Source organism: Seriola lalandi, unplaced genomic scaffold (assembly GCF_002814215.2).
Source record: "Seriola lalandi dorsalis isolate HSWRI2012SDOR001 ecotype SW California unplaced genomic scaffold, Sedor1 jcf7180002054983, whole genome shotgun sequence".
Classification (NCBI taxonomy): Eukaryota; Metazoa; Chordata; class Actinopteri; order Carangiformes; family Carangidae; genus Seriola; species Seriola lalandi.
The window spans coordinates 1423442-1443208 of NW_019525532.1; the positions used below are offsets into that span (position 1 = coordinate 1423442).

The 19767-nt window shown below is 42.6% G+C and overlaps 2 protein-coding genes across 9 annotated transcripts in view; both read right to left on the bottom strand.

Moving 5' to 3' along the window:
* pacs1b (phosphofurin acidic cluster sorting protein 1b) overlaps positions 1-5289 on the bottom strand; it is a 60683-nt gene extending 55394 nt beyond the window's left edge. For both annotated transcript variants that reach the window (XM_023396853.2, XM_023396852.2), the window contains exon 1: positions 4670-5289. In XM_023396853.2, coding sequence (XP_023252621.1) covers positions 4670-4824 — 155 coding nt within the window. In that variant the 5' untranslated portion in view covers positions 4825-5289. The remainder of the gene's footprint in view (positions 1-4669) is intronic.
* A 5657-nt stretch (positions 5290-10946) lies between these two features.
* Positions 10947-19571, bottom strand: sf3b2 (splicing factor 3b, subunit 2). 7 transcript variants are annotated; one of them, XM_087171273.1, is made up of 22 exons: positions 19403-19571; positions 18932-18978; positions 18429-18479; positions 17858-18088; positions 17624-17674; positions 17199-17292; positions 16970-17064; positions 16712-16820; positions 16501-16604; positions 15811-16056; positions 15565-15687; positions 15389-15469; positions 15044-15271; positions 14803-14952; positions 14492-14581; positions 14039-14146; positions 13729-13836; positions 13365-13507; positions 12625-12726; positions 12086-12185; positions 11781-11972; positions 10947-11328 (listed from the first exon to the last, which is right to left on the bottom strand). In XM_087171273.1, exons 1-22 carry the CDS (start codon positions 19530-19532, stop codon positions 11257-11259), a joined length of 2655 nt encoding a protein of 884 aa, XP_087027399.1. In that variant the 5' UTR covers positions 19533-19571; the 3' UTR covers positions 10947-11256. The 7 variants fall into 7 exon arrangements, with proteins under 7 accessions (XP_087027399.1, XP_023252623.1, XP_023252624.1 ...); XM_023396855.2 differs by having other exon boundaries at positions 16501-16607; XM_023396856.2 differs by having other exon boundaries at positions 16970-17067.
* Between the last annotated feature and the right edge of the window lie 196 nt (positions 19572-19767).

The window sequence follows — 19767 nt, forward strand, 5'->3', positions numbered from 1 at the left end:
CATTAGTGTGTGTTCAGCAGCCGGGGTTTGGGGGGCAGGGAGGATAATGTAACGCTGACACTTGAGGAACGGCGAGTGTCGTCCCTCCATTGTGTTGTGGGGCAATTATAGCAAACGAGTCTAACAAATGCACAATGTATAATTCAGAACATCCTGCATTTCTGCACCGCGCTTCTTCATGCCAACAGTATTCGTTACCAGCCCAGTAGATAAGCATCTATTTTTAATGTAATGACCCTGCTGTTTTCACTTATTTATATGTTTATTACAGCTCTAAATGTTAAGGCTTTTAGCTGATGATCTTTTGAGGAGCTTTCTAAAATCACTGTTATCTTGTATTATGGTCCATAATTTTTGGCTCATGCGGGTTTAACAACTAATTCTCCAGAGAGTGGTGAACCATGCAATTACAAAAAGGAGAGTTTCAGAGTTGTTTATTCGATTAGAAAAGGAAATCCATTGGCTAATAAGAGACATGAATGTTCTTTGAATCATGGTTGAGATGGTTATGTTGTGCATTTAGTGAAGAGTTAAAGCCACGAGGCAATTAACTTGGCTTAGCATAAAGACTGGAGTCAGCTAGCCAGCCTCTGTCAAAGTCAGACTTTAAAAATCTGCCTACCAACACCTCTGAAGCTAAATAATTAACAGGCTGTACCTTGTTTGCTTAACACGCACACAGACTGAGAAGTAAATATGATGATTTGTGGTTTTACCCTGAGTTACGGAGCTGTAGAGAGCCAGGCTAGCCGTTTCCCTATAGCTTTCAGTCGTTGTGCTAAGCTAAAAAAAGCTAATCAGCTCCTGTCTCTAGCTGCAAAGTTGGTGTCAATTTTCTCATCTCGCTCTCTGCAAAAAGCAGATAAGAGCATTTCCCCAAATGTCAAACCATCTCTTTAAGTAGCCTAAATGTTAAGTATATGCTCCTGTCTTTTGTAGCAAAATACTTGGGTTATAACATAAATATGCCAATTTAACTGTTTGAGCCCTTTAAAAAGGATCCCATTGTGAAAACAAGTTCATTAGACCAGTAGTTCCTAATCTGGGAGTCAGGACCGCCCAGAGGGGGATTACAACATAAATCTGAACAGCGAGATAACTAAACAGAAGAGGAAGGCAGACAGAGCCATTTTTGTTTCATAAAATTTCTTTTTCTGATTTTTTTTTTCTTGTAAATTGCTGCGAGATTTCACATCTTCAGGCTCCCCAAAAAATATTCTAATGAAAGCGTCTGCATGATTGGTTGAACTGCGTAGACGTGCAGCCTGTGACGTCTAGACAAAAGCCTCTCTCCCTCACCATCCTCCAAGTCAGTCTCCACACTCCTTCCTATGGATCTGATCTCTGGGAAAGAGATTCCTCTATTCACTCAAAGCTTGGAAAGCGCCGTGAAGCACAGAGCAAAGACCTAGCATCCATCTATGGACCTAAGGCGTGGGACTTTCCCCCCCCTGCTCGTCAAGGAAGCCTTCTTTAATAATGCAAGGCGAGGATCTCTGCGACAGGGCCCATTCCTGGAATACCTGACACAGGGTAGCTGCAGGAGGAGGCCTTAACTAAATTCTGCTGGATACTGGAATCCGAACCATTTGTGGTGCGAACATTGGCCGACGCTGTCGACATTCCACCTGGCAGTAACACTAAATACACCTGAGAACTGCTGATCTTTATACACTACGGCCTCTAAATATTTATGAGGTGAGGCTTCGGGGCTGGTGGAGCAGCTACTGTACTCATCAGTGGGATTATTTGACTGCAGAAAATGAGCGTTTCATGCCCTGTGGTGAGGGAGACGAACCAATGAAGCGTGCAGAGAGGGGGGGATAGTGGCAAGCACCCGTTTATGTTGTATGTGTGTGTGTGTGTGTGCTGATGACACTGCAGAACCAAGTAGAGACAGAGAAGAGAGGAATCACCCTCCGCACCACGCTAAAAGAGCTGGTCTAGAGCCAGTGAAATGATTTATTCCTCTCTGGTAAAGAATAGAATAGAAGGTCAGGAGGGCTGAACACAGAAATGACCTCAGAGGCACTCACGCTGTGTTGATGGGTATGAGGAAGGGTGGGGCTGGTTTTCAGATGAGCCCTGTGCCCTTCAAAACAAATATTCGGGGTATCCCGGTTGCTCAGGAAGACGGATATGGCCCGCTCGCAAGATTTGACTCATATCTGCCGTGATATTATCTCTCGTGCTTGAATATTTCCTGTCACTCCCCTATTGAATATGATCAAAAAACAAACAAGTGGTTGGTTGATATGTTTCTCATGTTTCCAGATTCTCTACAAACGGGGCAAGCAACCGAGCGCATGTTTATGCTGGCAGGGAAAACTCAACCTACAGCACTGCATAAACAACATACCTAGTGGCATTGTGGGTAGACAGGAAGAGGTTAGAGCAAAAACACCTCAGCTAGAGGGTGAGGGAAGGGGGGGGGGGGGGGGGTGTTCTTAGTCCTTGTTGCAGGAACAAAGATTAAGCTACAAGAAAGCCAACAAGAAGCAAGTAGGCCAAACTGGGCTGAGGGCAAAACATCAACACTGACTGTATCTCAAGTCAATAGGCGATGCAGGTTCTCCTGGCTGTGCCACAGATTAGCTGTCAGCCCCCGTTCTGAACACTTTCCTGTTGCCTGTGTCTGTGAGAAAATCCTATTTAAATGTAGATGACAGAGCCACCGCTTCTACCTCCATCTCCCAGTCCCATCCTCCGTATCTTCACCACCATCACCACCACCACCACTACCACCCCACCCTCATTTTCTTTTTGGCTCCGTGAGTCTCTCTCTGTTGCTGCAACTGCAGTGAAATCGAAGATATTTGACGGACCGTGACGCCTGCAGGAAAAAAGCCGCCCCCCCCCCAAAAAAAAAAAACACACACACAATCACACTTTTAAGCACGATGCCAAGATAAACAAATCAGCTGTGGCTATATGGCGCACATACACAAAGAAGGTGATAATGCACATCTTAAAAGAAGGGTCAGGAGGAAAGATATTCAAAATGTGGGCTAAGAATGGATGTTTTATTCATGCGTGCTGTTCAAAAATATAGATCCAAAACTGTATCATTTATTTACAAGCACATGGAGAGCACACACACATTGCCAAAATACTAAGAAGCAAAAATACACCCTTGAGGCTTTGCTTCGAACCCAGTAAAGCCCCAAAGCATTTCAAAAAGCTGCATTAAGATTTCAGCATGTGAGCTTTGTGTGATGCTTTTACCAGCATGCTTTATTCCCGCTAATTGCTCTCAGTAACATAAACATCTGGGCTCATCTCAGAGGATAAGGTTCAGTTTGCTGACCAGAAAATGAAATACAATTTCAGCATAAACTTCAGCCACAAATTCAGATTTACAAGCCAAGGTTAACTGGTGATAACTGCAAATAAAATGTAGAAATGTTTTTAAATCAGTTCTACAAAGAAAATGTCATGCTTTTCTTTTACTACATTCCCCTGCACAGTTTGATTTGTTGTAAAAAAAAAAAAATCCATCATCAACACTCCAACTGTATGTTTAGCCGGGCTTGTGATCGGCAGATGAGCGGCACTTCAGTCACCGTGGTTAACCTTTGACCTTGAATCTAACCTATGACCACAGTTATTACGGCGGCATCATAAATATGGGAGGACAGACTTCAGCTGGAGCTCATATATATATATATATATATATATATATATATATATATATATATATATATATATATGAACGTGACATCTGATGTGTATCTTTTCAATGCAGATAAAACTATCACAGGTTGCAAGTGTATCTGCTTCAGACACACATGCCAGCCGGCCGGATCCCTCCACAGACTGGCTGTGGAATCTTTCAGTCAAACAAAAGAAGCCTACTTGAATGCCTTTGTTTGGGGCTAAGCTTATGATAAGGTGTCTCGCCTACTATGACCTTGCTGCACTGCCCACATGAACACACAGAACAACTTTCATTGCATCACAGCCAACAGTGATCCAGCATGTCAAGGAAACAGGCAAAAAATGTGATCAAAAATGAGTCATTTCTGCCTCAAAGATCATTCCCACCTGCCTCTTCTTCCAGTAACCAATGTGTCACAGCACCTGACGTTAGAGCTAGATCATACATGGATACAAAATCCCCTTCTGTAGTTGCAGTGACAGTCTGCAACCCAACGCTTCATCAGTCTTTGTGTCTGCATTGATCAGGTGGGTAACAACTGAGGCCATCTCCTGCTGGGGAAAGGCTGCAGCTGCCCCAACACAAACACTCTTATTAGCATTAAAGATAACCAGGGGACATGTCTGCTTGTGCTATCTATAAAATTAAGGTTGTAAAAAGCTCCTGGGTAATGAACTGGTGGTCAAACTGGGGTCTGAGGATCTGTGAGAGGCACGTGGGCCTTAAAAAAGGGGTCCAATCAGATGTAGAGAACAAGTGAATATGTCAATTTTATAAAAAGAAAATGGTAATTACTGATTTTAATGTGATTCCCATATATCAATACTACATCAAAAGAAATAATATGACATGTGAGGTGAGGCAGTCATGGGTGTTTGTGTGAAAACCCACAGTGTAAACAAACAAATTGGGACATTTCCCATTCACAACCAGCCCATAAAATGATTAAATCATAACCCGGCTCTTGCCCCCCCCCACCCCCTTTTTTTAACCGTGGCCCCTGTCACATACCTCGGCACACAGCTGGGCGAGGAGCGGTCCACCTCCCACGTAGCGTACAGGTTCATGTGGACCGGCCGGTTGGAGGTGATGCTGACCGGTTTGGAGGGCTGCATGTGCGGCGAAGGGACGCCCCCAGTCCGCGGGAGCCCTCCTCGCTCCGACATCCTGGAGGCTGAAAACGGGCGTTCAGACGGAGCTAATGGGAGGAATACCCGTAGTAGCCTGGCTTCTCCGTGTGTGTGTGTGTGTGTGTGTGTGTGAGATAGAGAGTGTGCTGTCCTTTTTTTTCGGTGCTGTCGGTCCTCCTCCTCCTTCCTTTAAGCCTTGTTTTTTCAGGCGGTGCAAATGCGTAAAACGCTCCCGTGCAACGTTACAGTCAGTGCAAACGGAAAGTTGCTAATCGCCGCCTGATAGTGAAAACATTGCAGTCGTCGGGCAGCGGGGGGGGGGTTTGTACCCGAAGGCAGGCTGCAAAAACCCCGCGTCTGTCTCCGTGTGTCTCCCTCTCTCTGTCTCCCTCTCTCTGCTCCTGCGCTTCAACTTCGTGTGGGCTCGGTGTGCTGCTGGTTCTCGGTGCAGGAAGCGGAAATTTTCTCTCGCAGAAGTCGCACAATGAGCAGAAAGCAGCAGCGAGCTACGCCTCTTCAGTTAGAGGACGTAAAGTGACTCCTGAGCACGAGCGCGAGAGGGGGGGGGGGGGGGTTGGGGGGGGGGGGGGGGGGGTGGTTGGTGGCCAATCGTAAGCTGTAGTTATGTTACTGTAATTTTTTAAATCATGCGTTTCCTTTCATTATTATATAGTTGTCTTTCAATTTTTTTATATACATTTCCTTTAGCATATGTGTACATCAACTAGTATTTGCAGTATATCGGTGTATATTTAGTATATATGTTTTTGTGGCATGTGATTCGATTGTCAAAATTGTTTTTATTTTTAAAGGTTGTGCTACATTACACTTAGGCTAAAATCACTGAACTAGACGGAGGGATAAAAATTTGTTTTAAATTATTTAATGTATTTTTTAATTATTTTTAATTATTTTCATTTGTTTTTTGTAGCCAATTGTTCTATTCTACTATTCCATTCTATTGTTGACTTTCAAGATTTAATTTATTAAAATATAATATAATTTATAATAATAACAATAATTTTGGCATATGAGGTTATACTAGTTAACCCATTACATGTAGGCTGGAAGGTGGATGTCATACCTCCTGACCATGTGGGATATATTGAATATATTCTGAAATATATTTTAGAATATACAGAAACTGCTCTCGCATGTGACTGAGGAATAATCATTTTCCTGTATATTCTGCTATTACTGTATCTAACACAGTATATATAGTCAGAATATCTCTATATAAGCCAGTAGACATATGGTAGTATAATATATCAGTACTGATTATTTTCATCTTACATGAAAAAAAGGTAAAGACATGAAATGTACCCACAGATACAGCTGCCTTAAAGGCGTGGTCAGTGTTTTGGCTATAATGTGCATTAACCTAAAGCCAACTAACAACAGCATTTTGCAGTGTCAAAGGTTAGCAAAAAGGTTGCAATTCACCTGGACAGGACTGTATCTTGAATATTTTATGGTTATCATTAAATAAACAAATCAAATTGATTATCAACACCTTTTCCTCCTTAAGAGTGGCACTGATTTAAACCATAGATAAACTTTGGAGCTAATATTTACCCATCATTCACTGCTTTTCCACTCACTCCACCTGAATATTACTCCCTGTATCTGAAGAGAACTCTTTCATACATAAAGCTTATGTGTATTCTGGCAGGTTACTGAGGATCAGCATATGGGTAAGCTTTGTGGATTGTTCTGTTTTAGGCCCATATGGCACAACGACTGGAGTCTCAGGTGTTGCTGAAATTATTCCCATTAGTCATACACACATAAGAGCTTACACACACACACACCTTCTTTCATCTGTTATGAGCAGACAAATATACAAAGGTGCAAAACCGGTTACAGTCTGTGGATTCAGCTCAACTGTCATATATGACAAGAAGAGGGAAACCCCAGCTATTAACGTCCAGGGCTTGTTAGTCTCACATCCAGAGGGCTCATTATGAGGTAAAAATGTGTTGTTCATGTATTTTTCCACTTCTGTTTCACCAACTAGAAGCCTTACTTCACCCTTTTCCCCTCTAAAACAGACACCATGGTGCAGGTCTCCCAGGGTTTGGCTGCCCTGACAATGCAGCATGAAACAGGTGACAAAGGCTCACGTAACAAATACAGGGCTATGATTACAATCTCTGGATCTGAATATGAATCAGAAGTCACCGACGTCACCGCACAGCTGGTTGCCATCAGCTTGACGTTTCTCTATGGGCAGATTATCACAGCTGCGATCGGGGCTTACAACAACATTATGGTCATGGATGGATGTGTGCTGCTCTGACTGGCTGAGGATACACTCACAACTAGAAACATAATGAACATTTACCACAACATTCTTATTGAGATTTAGACAAAGTCTCCCTGAGGATTATGCTACCTTCAGGGAATGTTGGAAATATGACAATTGAACAAATGAAAATCAAATGACTGGAGGCTGTTGCTTGTCGAGGAGTAAATAACCACTGGTAATAATGCTGTAACAGAGAGCAAACAGCTAGTGTGTACTGTATGTTAGTGTTGTATGCGTGTGCAGTATGTTCTCTCTGTAACTTTCATCATGCATATTTGTTTATATGAAAACCATTAAGACATCAGTTAAATGGATTTTTAATTACAGCACTGTGCTGCTTGAGTCTTGGTTAAAAAAAATTAGCTACTACAAAGAAAAATGTTGGTATTTCCAACCACAAGTACTTGATAAACTAGTTTAAGTTCAACATGTGTATGAAAGGCTATAATCATAGTCATATTTGAAGCTGGTTTGTATACTTCCTCTTACAACATGCCAATTTAACCACAGTAGAACTCAGCCTTTTGGCATTTGCTGTCAGTTTTGTGTTTTCTCATGTCATGCTGCCATTAGACGTGGTAAGCCTCTCGCAGGTCTCATTCCTCTTCGACTGAAGGTTTGACACTCGGTGCAATCAGCTGCTTCACTGATGAGCTAGAATTAAAACCATGCAGACTCTTTGTTGTCAGTGCCTCGCTCTGGATAATCAGCTGAATGACTTAAATGCAGTGCAAAACCCCTGCTCTTTTTAACAGGCTTCTCCCACCACCAGCTCCTGCCATTGATAAAGAGATTAGAATCAAGCAGATTAAAACATGGTCACGGGATAATCCTGGGTTACTTTTTACACAGCGCCCCAAATCTGCCAGGTCATCAAGTGACACTGGACACGCTCCAAATCCAACGTCAAAGTCAATTAAGTTTATTCCTTCTCTTATGCAACACGGCGATACTTCCTATATGTAGAGCTATGCAGCATGCATTCACATTGTATTGGGCAGTGCATACAGTATTTGCATTGAAATGGAATTCCTTGGCGTAATGCCAGAGTTTCACCTGTTCCCATCTGAATTTTATAGATGCGTAGATGATTTCTCCTTTCAAAATGCACCAATTCATATATATATATATATCATGGCTGAAACTAATGACCATTTTAACTATTGATGAATCTATTCTTATGGGACTGCTGCAAATGACTTTATCGGTGTAAAATTATAATTTTACAAGTCATTTAGGTTTAAAGAGACTCTTTTAAACTCTGATTGCAGGAGTAAACAATAACAAAACACTGAATGGATGGTTGGCTCTGTGGGCAGTATCATCACAGTCTGTCGGCCATATTGAAACAATGAGGGGCGCTGGCAGGTGAAGATATGCTTACATGCCAGGAGATGATGTCATTAGGGGCAACTGTCCCACTCTCAAGCGTGTAACTGTGAAAATGGACATTTGTCGTCACAAATAAGACTATGCAAATACCCACTGCAGCCATCAGTAGTGGTGCTGTTGTATTTTTAAGACAATGAAGGCGTTTTGTTTGAACATGCTGCTGCTCCCTGTGAATGTGAACGCGTGTGCACTAGTGACCGAGTCATTACGGGGCTGCTGCAGCTATTTAGGTCACTGTGCTTCCTAGATGGTCAGGTGACTGTCACGTTAAGAGTCATCTACTGCCCCCAAGCGGTGGAAACGTGGACTGCACCTTGTTGTATTGGAAAACAACGGCAGCAGCAAGGGGCCTTCATGTTTGTGAGAATTAATGAGTCATTACTTGAAAGTCTGATGCATTAACCCCCAAGTCCCTCATGCATGTGGTGCTCCCCTGTTCACACTGCGATGACATCAGTGTTACCACAGCAACCGATTTGGTAAAAGACCTGAGTCAGTTGATCTTTTATAATAAGAAAGGTTGTCTGTCTCGGGCCAGGCCCCGATGCCCCACCTGGTGGAGCATGTGCCATTTGTGCTTAGTCTTTGCCCCGACGGCCTGGGTACGAGTCTGGCCTGTGGCCCTTTGCTGTGTACCATCCTCTCTCTCTCTCTCTTATGACTGTAATAAAGGCAAAAGCCTGAAAAAAATAACTTAAAAAAATGAAAAAATAGTCTGTCTCCAACTTTCTCTCTGAGTGATCATGTTACAGTTAATTACAGCTGAAATCACAGCTCAGTCTTTATCTTTCATTTATGTTTTTGGTTATTTTGTTAGACGAAGTCAAGTTAGCCTATCAGGACCAGGCAGTTTGTGACATCATTTGGAGGTTCCATCAAAAAACTAAGAAACCTGTGTAGTGTGTAGTGTGTATGATGTCATAATGTCACAAAGATTCCATAATGTATGTGCCTTTGATGCATCATTAAGTTTCCCAGGTTCAGAATTAGATTCCCCAGAGAATACTAAACATCACACCATTTACAGTTGGATGGTACTGGACGACACACAAAAGTCAAAAATCCCAGAGAAGAAAACGACTTGACATCATATCATGAAGCCATCGCAGAAAAACACGGAGGCTTCTGATCCCCCCGCCTGCAGATGTGAAGACACAAGCGGCATAGATTATGAAAAGCTCCGCATATTCATCACGGTGCTGACGCTGAAAGTGCTGAAGAAGTGTGGCGTCGCGATAACCCGCAAGCAGGATGAGTGGGTGACCCGCACCAAACGTCTGTTGGAAAAGATCGAGGATGGACTCATTGTCCGTCGAGGATTCTGCCCCGATGTCAAAGACACCAAGCGGGTCTGCAAGGCTGTGGTCAAAGACCTGCAGAAAGAGTTCGGGGGACAACGCAAACTGGAGACTGCGATTCTGTTACAGCAACCGTCTCTGGACACTGTCGTGGTGAAGTGTTTTCAACAGCACATCCGGCAGCTGTCGCACTCTGTTCAGCCTGACACCAACAACTACAGCATTCGCAAGTTTATTCAGGACTTCTTGTTGGCCGCTTCAATAGTAATCGGCGGCTCATTATTATTATTATTATTCGTATAAACATCTAGAAGCATCAGAGCCCGCTGGCAGGTGGAGTAGGTCATAACACACAACAGCATTGGCCTGTCCCCTGTCAGAAAAGGGCCTAATAGTGAATCAGTGGGGACCCAGGCCCCAACAACAAGGTCAGGGTCTCCCTGTGACGACGTGGGTTTCCTCCGGGTGCTCCGGTTTCCTCCCACACCCCAAATTTGGATAATAAACAAATCTGAATTATATTTTTGACGTTTGAAAGAACTTCTTTTTAAATTAGAGCCATCTATAATAATAATACTCTGTCATCATAGATATCATATTTATCATGTTGAATATTGCTCTTAATGTGCAAAGGAAACTATAACTAAATGCTATAAAAATAGAGTGGAGTAAAAGTACAATATTTTCCTACACAAAATGTATGCTCTGTATCCAAGTACAAGCTTTATAAATTTGTACAAAAATACACTTGGGTAAACTTAGTTACTTCCACTTCTACATATAGGCACCAATATCAATATACAAGATATATTGTTTTGTTGATTTAGTTATTTCTGGCCTAAAAGTAGTTTAAGTTTTTAGGGAGAGCAAAAACTGTAAAACTTCCACCATGTATGTGTGTAATCGCACAATGTAAATTCATCCTCATGACATTGAACTCCACTATTCCAAAAATTACCACAGAAGCCTCAAAGTAAATGAGCTGCTTCTCCTCTCAGCCTATAGTCACTTATCTTATGACTGGATCAGCTGACTCACACTTGGCATGCACTCTGCATTCTACCACTGGCACATGATTACCTACTGTCAGTGAACACTTACAGAAACTGATGAACTGGAATCAAACTAAATGCAAATCTAGGGGCAGACCAGTGGCAAACTTGTGTCATCATTTCATTTATTTACAAAAAACAGAAAAAAAACCCAAACATAACATGGTTACAGTGAAAAAATAACCAACAGAGGAAATACATGTCACTACCGTCATGTGACACTGATTACGTGAGATGCGTCATGAAAGCAACGTCTATTTATAGTTTTAAAAAAGGGGAGAGAAAAAAACACATATTTACTGTCACTGGTCTAACAGGTGTCTGCATCCTCTGAAGTTAAAATCTGAGTGTGGGACTTCCTCTTTCATTTCCTGTTGTGGCTTATTCTCTCGCAGTGCCTCATCACGGCGTTTCTGCTCTAGAACTTGAACTCTTTGTATTTCTTAGCGCCACCTCTCGTGTCCTGTGGCTGGGCCTTCCTCTTCTTTTGCTGTTAGATGACAATGAAACAGAGAAGGGGGTGGGATTAATATACAAATGTCACCACAAGAGGAAATCATATATATTGTGAACCACACTACGTTGCCAGGCCCACACTTCCTTTAGTTTATAAATAAAAAACAGGCAAAATCATGTATTCGTCCTACGCAGGCCCCGATCTGTTAATCATGTGGCACTTAAATGTGACCAAATGTTAAATGTTCGATGATGCAGCTGGTGATCTGTTACTGGCAATGTGTTTTCTCTTAAAACCAAGAATTATAGTGCAATTTAACAAACTTAATAGTAAGTAAAATTATGTAACTAATAGAGCACAAATAAGCTTAAACAGCCTTTTAACACAACTAAATTTAAACTACCGTTACTTAAAACAGCCACACTTGCTGAAATATGAAGCTGGAGTATAACTTGAGCGGAGACACTGATTCGGAGTGTCTGTACCTTCTGTTTGGCAGCGTGCTCGGCCACCATGTCACTGAAGTCCTCCTTCTCCACCTGGGCCTGCTGCTCCCTGACGTGCTCCTCGTACTTTTGGGTCATGGCCATTGGGTCCAGCTCCAGCTCCTCTGGGGCCAGGGCCACCTCAACACCCTGTGACTCCTGCCCTCCACCCGCCTTACGACCTGCCATAGCCTGGAGACAGCAGAGGGGAAAAATTAAAAGGAAGGAAGACAGAGGAGGAGAGAAGATTGTACGAACATAAACACAAACATATCTCATCTTAGGCTCATAAAGAGTTGTCTTACCCCTGACATATCATAGATGTGTGTTGAGGCCATCATTGCAGCTCCTACGGGGCCAGTTCGTCTCTCAGGGAGCACCGTGAACAGCTGTGGCGTCTCATTTCTGTGAACACAACAGTACGGTCAAGAACATGAAAGCTGCAGAGTGTTTTAGATTGTATTAATAATTTTGCAGCTGGTGGTCACTTCCAGCTTCCAACATTAACTGTTAACTTTAGTTTTATACCATTCAAAATACCCAGAAACAGTTCTAATCACAATACAACTGATTTTCTATGTAATGCAATAATTACACATTAGTTATGTTTTATTGTTACACACGACTCATTTATCAAATTCAAAAATACCCCAATTTGATATATTAAGTTTTTTTGGTAAAAGTTGCATATCTTTTTTTAAATTTAAAATATTCTACGCCCTTTAAATAAACCCATTAACCAAAAACTGCATGTCAGCTGCTCCCTCTGTTTCCATCAGGAGCACTGGTGCTGGGGCTAAATTAAAACAGCACCACAGCTGTGACAGAGCAGAGCGACACTCACCCGTCCATGGCCTCCTCGATCTTCTTCTTCCTCAACTCAATCAGCTCTGGGGTCTCCATGCCGGCGGGTACTGATGAGAAACCTCCGGGGGTGATCAGTCCACTGAAATGCACAAAATGAAATACAGTACATGATGAGTTCATCCAAGTCTGTCCATCTCCATGAGCGCATCTTTGTATGAATATTAAGCACTACATATTATGGAGCAGTGACAGTGATCTGACACCTGTGGATATTAACCCTTACCTCTGAATCCAGACACAAAACAAAACAAAACAAATGACACAGATGGAAAAAAGACAGCGTACAACAGCTGACCTAGCCCAACTTGCTCCGTTTTAATACTAACGAGGGCTTTAATCCCAAAGTTCACAGACCAGTTGATCTTGTAATTACATGGTAAATTATGTGTGTGTCTCTGTGCATTAATGAGAATGGAAATAAAAAATAAAAAAACTGCCATTTAACCTTGCAGCTCCTTGAACAGAGTGCGACAGGCAGAGCTACGTTTAGCAGCATGGCTCTTAAGTCTAAGTTTTTATTTCATCTAAAACAATACACATTAAAAATAAAAACAAATATTATATATTTTTATATTTTGGATAAAATTTTCCCACTGATGTTTTCTGCCCACATATAAAACCTTAAAAAACACCTTGTATTTTGGAATGAGACTCGTCATGATTCATATTTTTAAGCTTCTTGATTGAAGTGTTGACTATAATTTGCACATCAAGTACCTATCTGCTGGTGTGAAGAACCCGGTTTCGTCTGGTTTCTCCTCGTCGCTCTCCTCCTCCTCCTCTTCCTCTGATGACTCCTCGTCCGAAGGCTCCAGCTCTCCCCACGGTGTGTGGTCCACCTCCTCCTCCTCCGCCTTTGCCTGAACACACAGACACATTCCTCGTATCAGTTAAACACGGAAGAATCTGAGTGTGTACAACCTTCATGAAGTGAAAGGGTTTCTAAGGTTTATTAAAATAAAATGTAAGAAATACATAATAACTAAATGCCCAAATCTTTTCCAGGAACAGGGGGAGCTTATGTAAGATTATGTGAGCTTATGAAATGTAGGAACCTATGTTTTGTGTGTTGTCTTGTTACCTGGAAGTCTGCAGCATTGGTCCCAAACACGTCACCATAAAGAGGTTTGCCCATTTCATCTACAGGCGGCTTGCCCCAGCCTCCAGCGTGGTATCCAAATGTGCAGTTCTGACAGGCAGAGGAACAGAAGGATGAGGACAAACACAAGCTCAAGAAACCAGAAAAATTACACATGCTGAAATGTATGTAACCCAATATTTGGGTTTCAGAAGAACATTGATGGAAAATATTTTTTAACTATTGACTTAAACTGGTTTGATTTGTATTTGTCTTTCCCGCAGCAGGACATGTGCCTTGTCTGTGCCTTTACCTCTGGAATGGGGGAGTTGAGTCCGGGGATCTTGAGGTTGGGGTAGGAGGGAGGGGGGCCGTACCTCTGCATGGCTATCAACCAGGGAGGAGGCACCTTGTGGGCGTTCTAGGACAGAAGAGATGAAGGAAGGTCACTCACAAGCACCGTTTTTTCAATAGGTGCTCCTTGTGGTTTTTGCAACAGCGGCAAAGTCAAAACAGATCTGGATTCTTTGTAAAATACTGGTTCAGCTGAGCTGCTACTGAAGCTTTACAAAAGAAAAAGTTGTTCAGGTATATTTGGTTTGTAACTGTCATGTCATTATCTCAGCTGTTGTGTTCCTCCTCTTGTTTCTGTGTCTGTGTTTCTGAATGAACAAGTCTTGTTACTTCTCATATTACAGGAGGAGATTCATTCATTCATTAATTTCCTTTACTTTTTGTGTCTTAGGATTTATTATGTGGAACTCACAGGTCCGACCGGCATGCCCAGAGCGATACGCAGCTCATCAGACAGATCACCTGGCTTCTTCTCTTTCAGTCGAGTCTCAAACTCTTTACCCTGCAGAGATAAAAAAAAAAAAACAAAACAAAACAAACACACACAAAGCAGGTCAGTTTAAATGCAAAAAGAAAAAAGGAAAAAAAGCTTGCAGCAGCACTGTCATTCTTTTTGATCCTGGGTGATCGCAACTTTAGTTACATTACCCACTGGACAGGAAGTAGATTTTCCTGAAGGTAGCATAACTGTGAGAAATGGTTGAATTCTCAAGGATGTAGTACCTCATAGTACAGGTCTCCGTGGATCGTGAGCTTAGGTTTGATCTGCCATTTGAAGAAAGCGTCATGGAGCTTCTGGTAGTCGATGTCGATCTTTCCCATCTTGGGACGAACCTTCTCTCTCATTTTGGTTTTCATGGTTTTGGCGTCCTCCTGTAAGCGAACAAAGAAGAAGTGGTTTGTACTGCATCGTTGTATGGAGGATAGTAAAGCTGAAGGGTTTCTGTGATTTTTGTAAACCCACCTTCTCCTGCAGGGCCTCCCTCATCTCCTGGATTCCTGTTCTCTTGATGAACTCTGGGAGCTCAAATGGAGGTTTCTCTATACCTCTCTTGCCCTGCAGATACTTCCTTTTGAAGCACCAGTGGCGGGGCACCGGCACTGTGTTCCTGGTGGCTTTTAGGTGGACCAGCAGCTTGGGCTCCTGAGCTGTCACATCATGCATCTCCACAACATCTGGACGGGCCACCAGCTGGAGCAAACAGGCAGAAGAGAGATTACATGAAAGGTCATTGTCTTTATTTGTCTCGAAAAACATCCATTTCCTTTTAGACTGCAAGAACAGAAAAAAGGACCAATCTAAATTTACCTGCTTGAGTTCAGCCACAGTCAGCCTGTTCATCCTCCTCAACTTCTTCTTGGACAGTTTAGGTGCATCTGGTCTGATTTCCTGTTCATGAAAATACATTTAAAATCTTTTAACACTTAAAGAAAGCAGGTATTTGTTTTCTGTTCTGTTTTCCTAACAGGTGGAAGGATTCAAACCTCATCACTATCGTCGCTGTCTTTCTTCTCCTCCTCGAATCCCTTTTTCCGCAGCACGGCTGTGTCCTGCTTCTCTGCCTTCTCTGGCTCCTTCTCCTTTTCCTTCTTAACATCGTCTGTCAGCTGGGAAAGAAAAAGAAACGATTGAATTACAGCAAAACCAAAGCAAAAGCGAAAATACACTTTAAGCAACAAAACATTATCTGCAACCAACATTTAAGCCTCCTGCACGCTCATGTTTCTTACCTTGAACGCCTCGAAGATCCTCTTGAAGAAGATGTAGTTGGGGTCGTAAATCTCCGGCTCCTCTGTGATGTATTCGATCTCTACCTCTGGCTCTTTCTCCTTCTCCTTCTCTTTCTCTTTCTCCTTCTCCTTCTCTTTGTCGCCACCCTCCTTCTTCTGCTGCTGCTCCTGCTCCGCCTGCTCCTTCTTCTCCTGAGCTCGCTTCTTCTTGCTCTTCTTCTTGCGGTTCCTGCGCTTGCGGTTTTTCTGAGAAAGAGATTTGTTCATTATTTTAAAAACCATAAAGAGTTCCAATAACTACAAAATATTCATGACAAACGTGAAAAACAGGTTCATTAATACATTATGCACCGGTTAATATTTGGATTACAACATGACAGCACAATCATATGGCCTAATTTGGGTGATGCTGTGCGCACACACACACATATACACACACACACACACACTAGAGGACTGCGATAGTGGTGTGAAATCTGCACAACAACCGCACATATGCTTTCATTTATGAATGAGATCTGACTCAAATATCTAATGTGATACATTTCTCTGGTGCTGAAACTGTGAATTTGCCTCTGCATTACCATGAAGCGATGAGTCAAGTGCCTTGTTTAGTATGTACAGATCCCTCATGCCCTGTCTTAAAAGCACCTTGTATTCACTGTAAGACGGTTGGAGAGAAATACTTACATCTTTCTTAGACATTTGGCTTTCGTCGTCTTCTGTCTCAGACATGACTGGACCAGAGGAGTTTGCCATGTCCATGTCTGCTCCCTCATCATCATCATCCTCCCCTTCTGAAAGGTAGAGAAGATATAATGAGAAGAATCAGACCCCCAAAAGCTGCTATTCCTTTTTTTTTTGGTCGGTCAGGGAAAACTCAGTCGATAGCTGCACTCACCTGCGGGGTCGGTGAGCTGTTCCTGTCTTATCTCCTTCAGCTGGAGGATTTTCTCCAGAGCCTGGGGGATCTTAGGTCCACTGATACTCACTTCCTCACTCTGCCAGGCCTGGAATGGAAGCAAAAGAAGTAGTACAGAAGAAGTTGTGATTAGGTGAGTGTACAGTACAAGGTAGACTCCCACTGTAAATGAATGAAAGATGTCTCTGAAACTTATAACACATAAAATCACATGAAGAGGAAAAAAAGTCTGCTCACCTCTCTGTTGTCCTCTCCTGGAGGAGGCGGCACTCTTTGCTTCTGGGTCGGCATCATACTCACACCGGGAGGCAGCGGCCCACGAGGATCCAAACCTACTACACACAGTTTGTAGGAGATGCAAGATATTTATTTTGGGCGTGATCATTTACACCAAAAAATGTGGTCACACTGTGCAGCAGGAACTAGAAATCTGAAATTAAACCGAATCACTATGTCACCAACATACTTCTCACTGCGCTGACGGGAGGCATGGCCCTGGGCCCCGGACCCTGCATCTTGGCCATCTCCTGCTGACGCTCTTGTTCCAGCAGCACTGCAGCCTGATGTAAAAAGAGAGGGAGAGACATGAAATACATGAATAAAAGAAATAAGTAGAATCAAGGTGGAACAAAATAAAAGAGAGATGAAAAAGATAGAGCTGTACAAAATGAAAATGATGCCATAAGTGTTATGAAAGGATTTAAAGGATTTAAAAAAAAAACAAAAAAAACATTAAATTCAAAATGAGATTTTAGTGACACAAAAAATAAATATACACACAACATCCACTTCTGTCGAATTTCAATAATCTGTCAATTTGGAATAAAGCCTGTTGTCTGATAATCAAGCATAATGGGGTGTTTGACAGGCTGACCATCTTCATCCTCTCACCCTTTTCTGTTGCTCCAGGAGATCCTGTTCATCCATAACTCTGGATTCACCCTGTGATATACACAGACATTAATGACTGAGGAAATCTAATATAGGTCCTTCTTTTTCTTTTTTTCTAAGTCTTACCATCTGATAGTCTGATTGCATCTCAGTGTAATGTTTTATAGGCAAACCTAAATGCAGCAAGTGGATTACATAGTCAGTAAACCTGTGGTCTAGCCCCCCCCCCCTCACCTGCTGCTTGGCTCTCTCCTCCTGCTGTAACACCATGGCTGCTCTCTGCTGAGCCATCTTCAGCTGATCATCCTGTGACAGGCCGGGAGGGGGCAAACCTGGGGGCTCTATTCCCATGTGTATGCCAGGTGGAGGGGGCCCTCCAGGCATCATGCTCATAGCCTGGAGCATGCCCATACCAGGAGGCATGGGTGGCATAGGCATCGGGGGCATAGGAGGGATACCCGGCATCTGTGGAGGAGGAAATACAGGAAATTGTGAGAAGAATCGGGTTGCATTATACCAACTGCATAATTATTTGTATATAACCAAAAATTGGACTCTTGTCCTATACCGTCATATTCTATTACAACACAATCATGCCAGTTTCAATAGTGAGTGTTAAATACCTAATCGTCCATCAACTTTAGCATACAATGCAAACATTTAGTTTGTAATACACACTCAACTGTTAGCACCATCATACCCATAAATCCCTGAAAGACCTGATTACACAGTGATCTAATCATTGTCACTGCATGGATAGATATAGGAGGGCACTTTGTGAATATGATATAGAAAGAACATTTACCTGGGAGCCCATTTGTTTGTCATCATTAGGTTTGCTGAGGAGAATCCCAGTCTGCAGAGAGAAACATATGCACAACAAATGAACACAGGCTGTGGCACAAAAAACCCTCTCATTCAATGACTGATTGTCAAGTCAACTTTTATTTATATAGCGCCAAATCACGACAGAAGTTATCTCAGGCCTCTTTTCATATAGAGCAGGTCTAGACTGCACTCTTTAAGTATGCTTGAGAAACCTCACTTTAATCCTTAATACTCTTATGCAGCTGTACAGTCATCAACAGTGGAAAGCTATTGCTGTACCAAGCTGAATCCACATATAGTACAACAGTGTGCTAATCACAGCAAGTATGAGAGCTGCTGAGATGTACATGCTTACATGCATACATTCCCTGGCGACATGCTAATGCCTAAGAGGGACACACATTCAGACACCGACATCAACGCCAATGCTACGGAACTGCTGTTACATGGGTAACACTTAAGGCACGGCGGCTGAGTTACCTGCATCATGTAGCCTTTCAGTCTGTCAATCAGCTCGTCTCTGGGACCTGGGAAAAAAAAGGAAAAAATATTCAAAAATATGTCGGCACCAGTCATGAGACAACACAGACAGTAGTCTATGAATGTAAGATGTGTATAAATGTTTTGCCACTTTAGCTCCACACATAACAGACCAACAGAAAAGTTGGCTAACGGTAACTCTGGTAAGTGCTTAGCTAGCTCTGAAAGGTAACTTGAAGCAAAATAAATGCCGATAGTGTTGCTTTAAACACGTCACATTGGTTAAAATATAACGCATTTGCATAATAGTTGCATAAATATGAATCTCAGAGTGTAAACAGGCCCACCTTTAGTTCATTGCAACGTAAGTATTACGTTTTGCTAGCTAACCTTAGCAATTGGCTAGCTACTGTTAGCTAAACACAGCGCTTCTTTCACTGCTCTCTTCGTCTTTCCCAGTCTTTTTCTTACCCATTGTGGGCGCTCCTAGCTCCGCCAGCTTGGCCTGAAGCTCCGGGTTGCTCCATGTATTCAAAGCCGCAATAGCACTCCCTAAATCAGACGGGAGGGATTCGGTTCCCGGTGGTCCGTCTGAGGCCATGTTGAGCTTCTCTCAATGAAACAACGGCGGCAGCGGAGGACGCACGAGAACGAGAATGGCACTAGCGCGAAGCATGATGGGGAACGCGCACTGCCCCCTGGGACGTGAAGTCTGAAAGGAAAAAAGACGTAGTTACAGATTATAGCCTCTAGATGTCAGTGTTGACTCTTTAAATCTTGTTAAGAATATTATTTTCAGATTTTGTATGATAAAACTTCAATATGTATACCTTTTA

What these genes read in the sequence shown, in the direction of transcription:
- sf3b2 (XM_023396854.2), bottom strand. Translation starts at nt 19,532, where the DNA reads ATGGCCTCAGACGGACCACCGGGAACCGAATCCCTCCCGTCTGATTTA. An exon ending in GCCAAATGTCTAAGAAAGAT is followed by an intron (nt 16,057 to 16,500) that starts GTAAGTATTTCT and finishes TCTCTTTCTCAG; the next exon opens with AAAAACCGCAAGCGCAGGAA. An exon ending in ACATCTATGATATGTCAGGG is followed by an intron (nt 11,973 to 12,085) that starts GTAAGACAACTC and finishes TGCTGTCTCCAG; the next exon opens with GCTATGGCAGGTCGTAAGGC.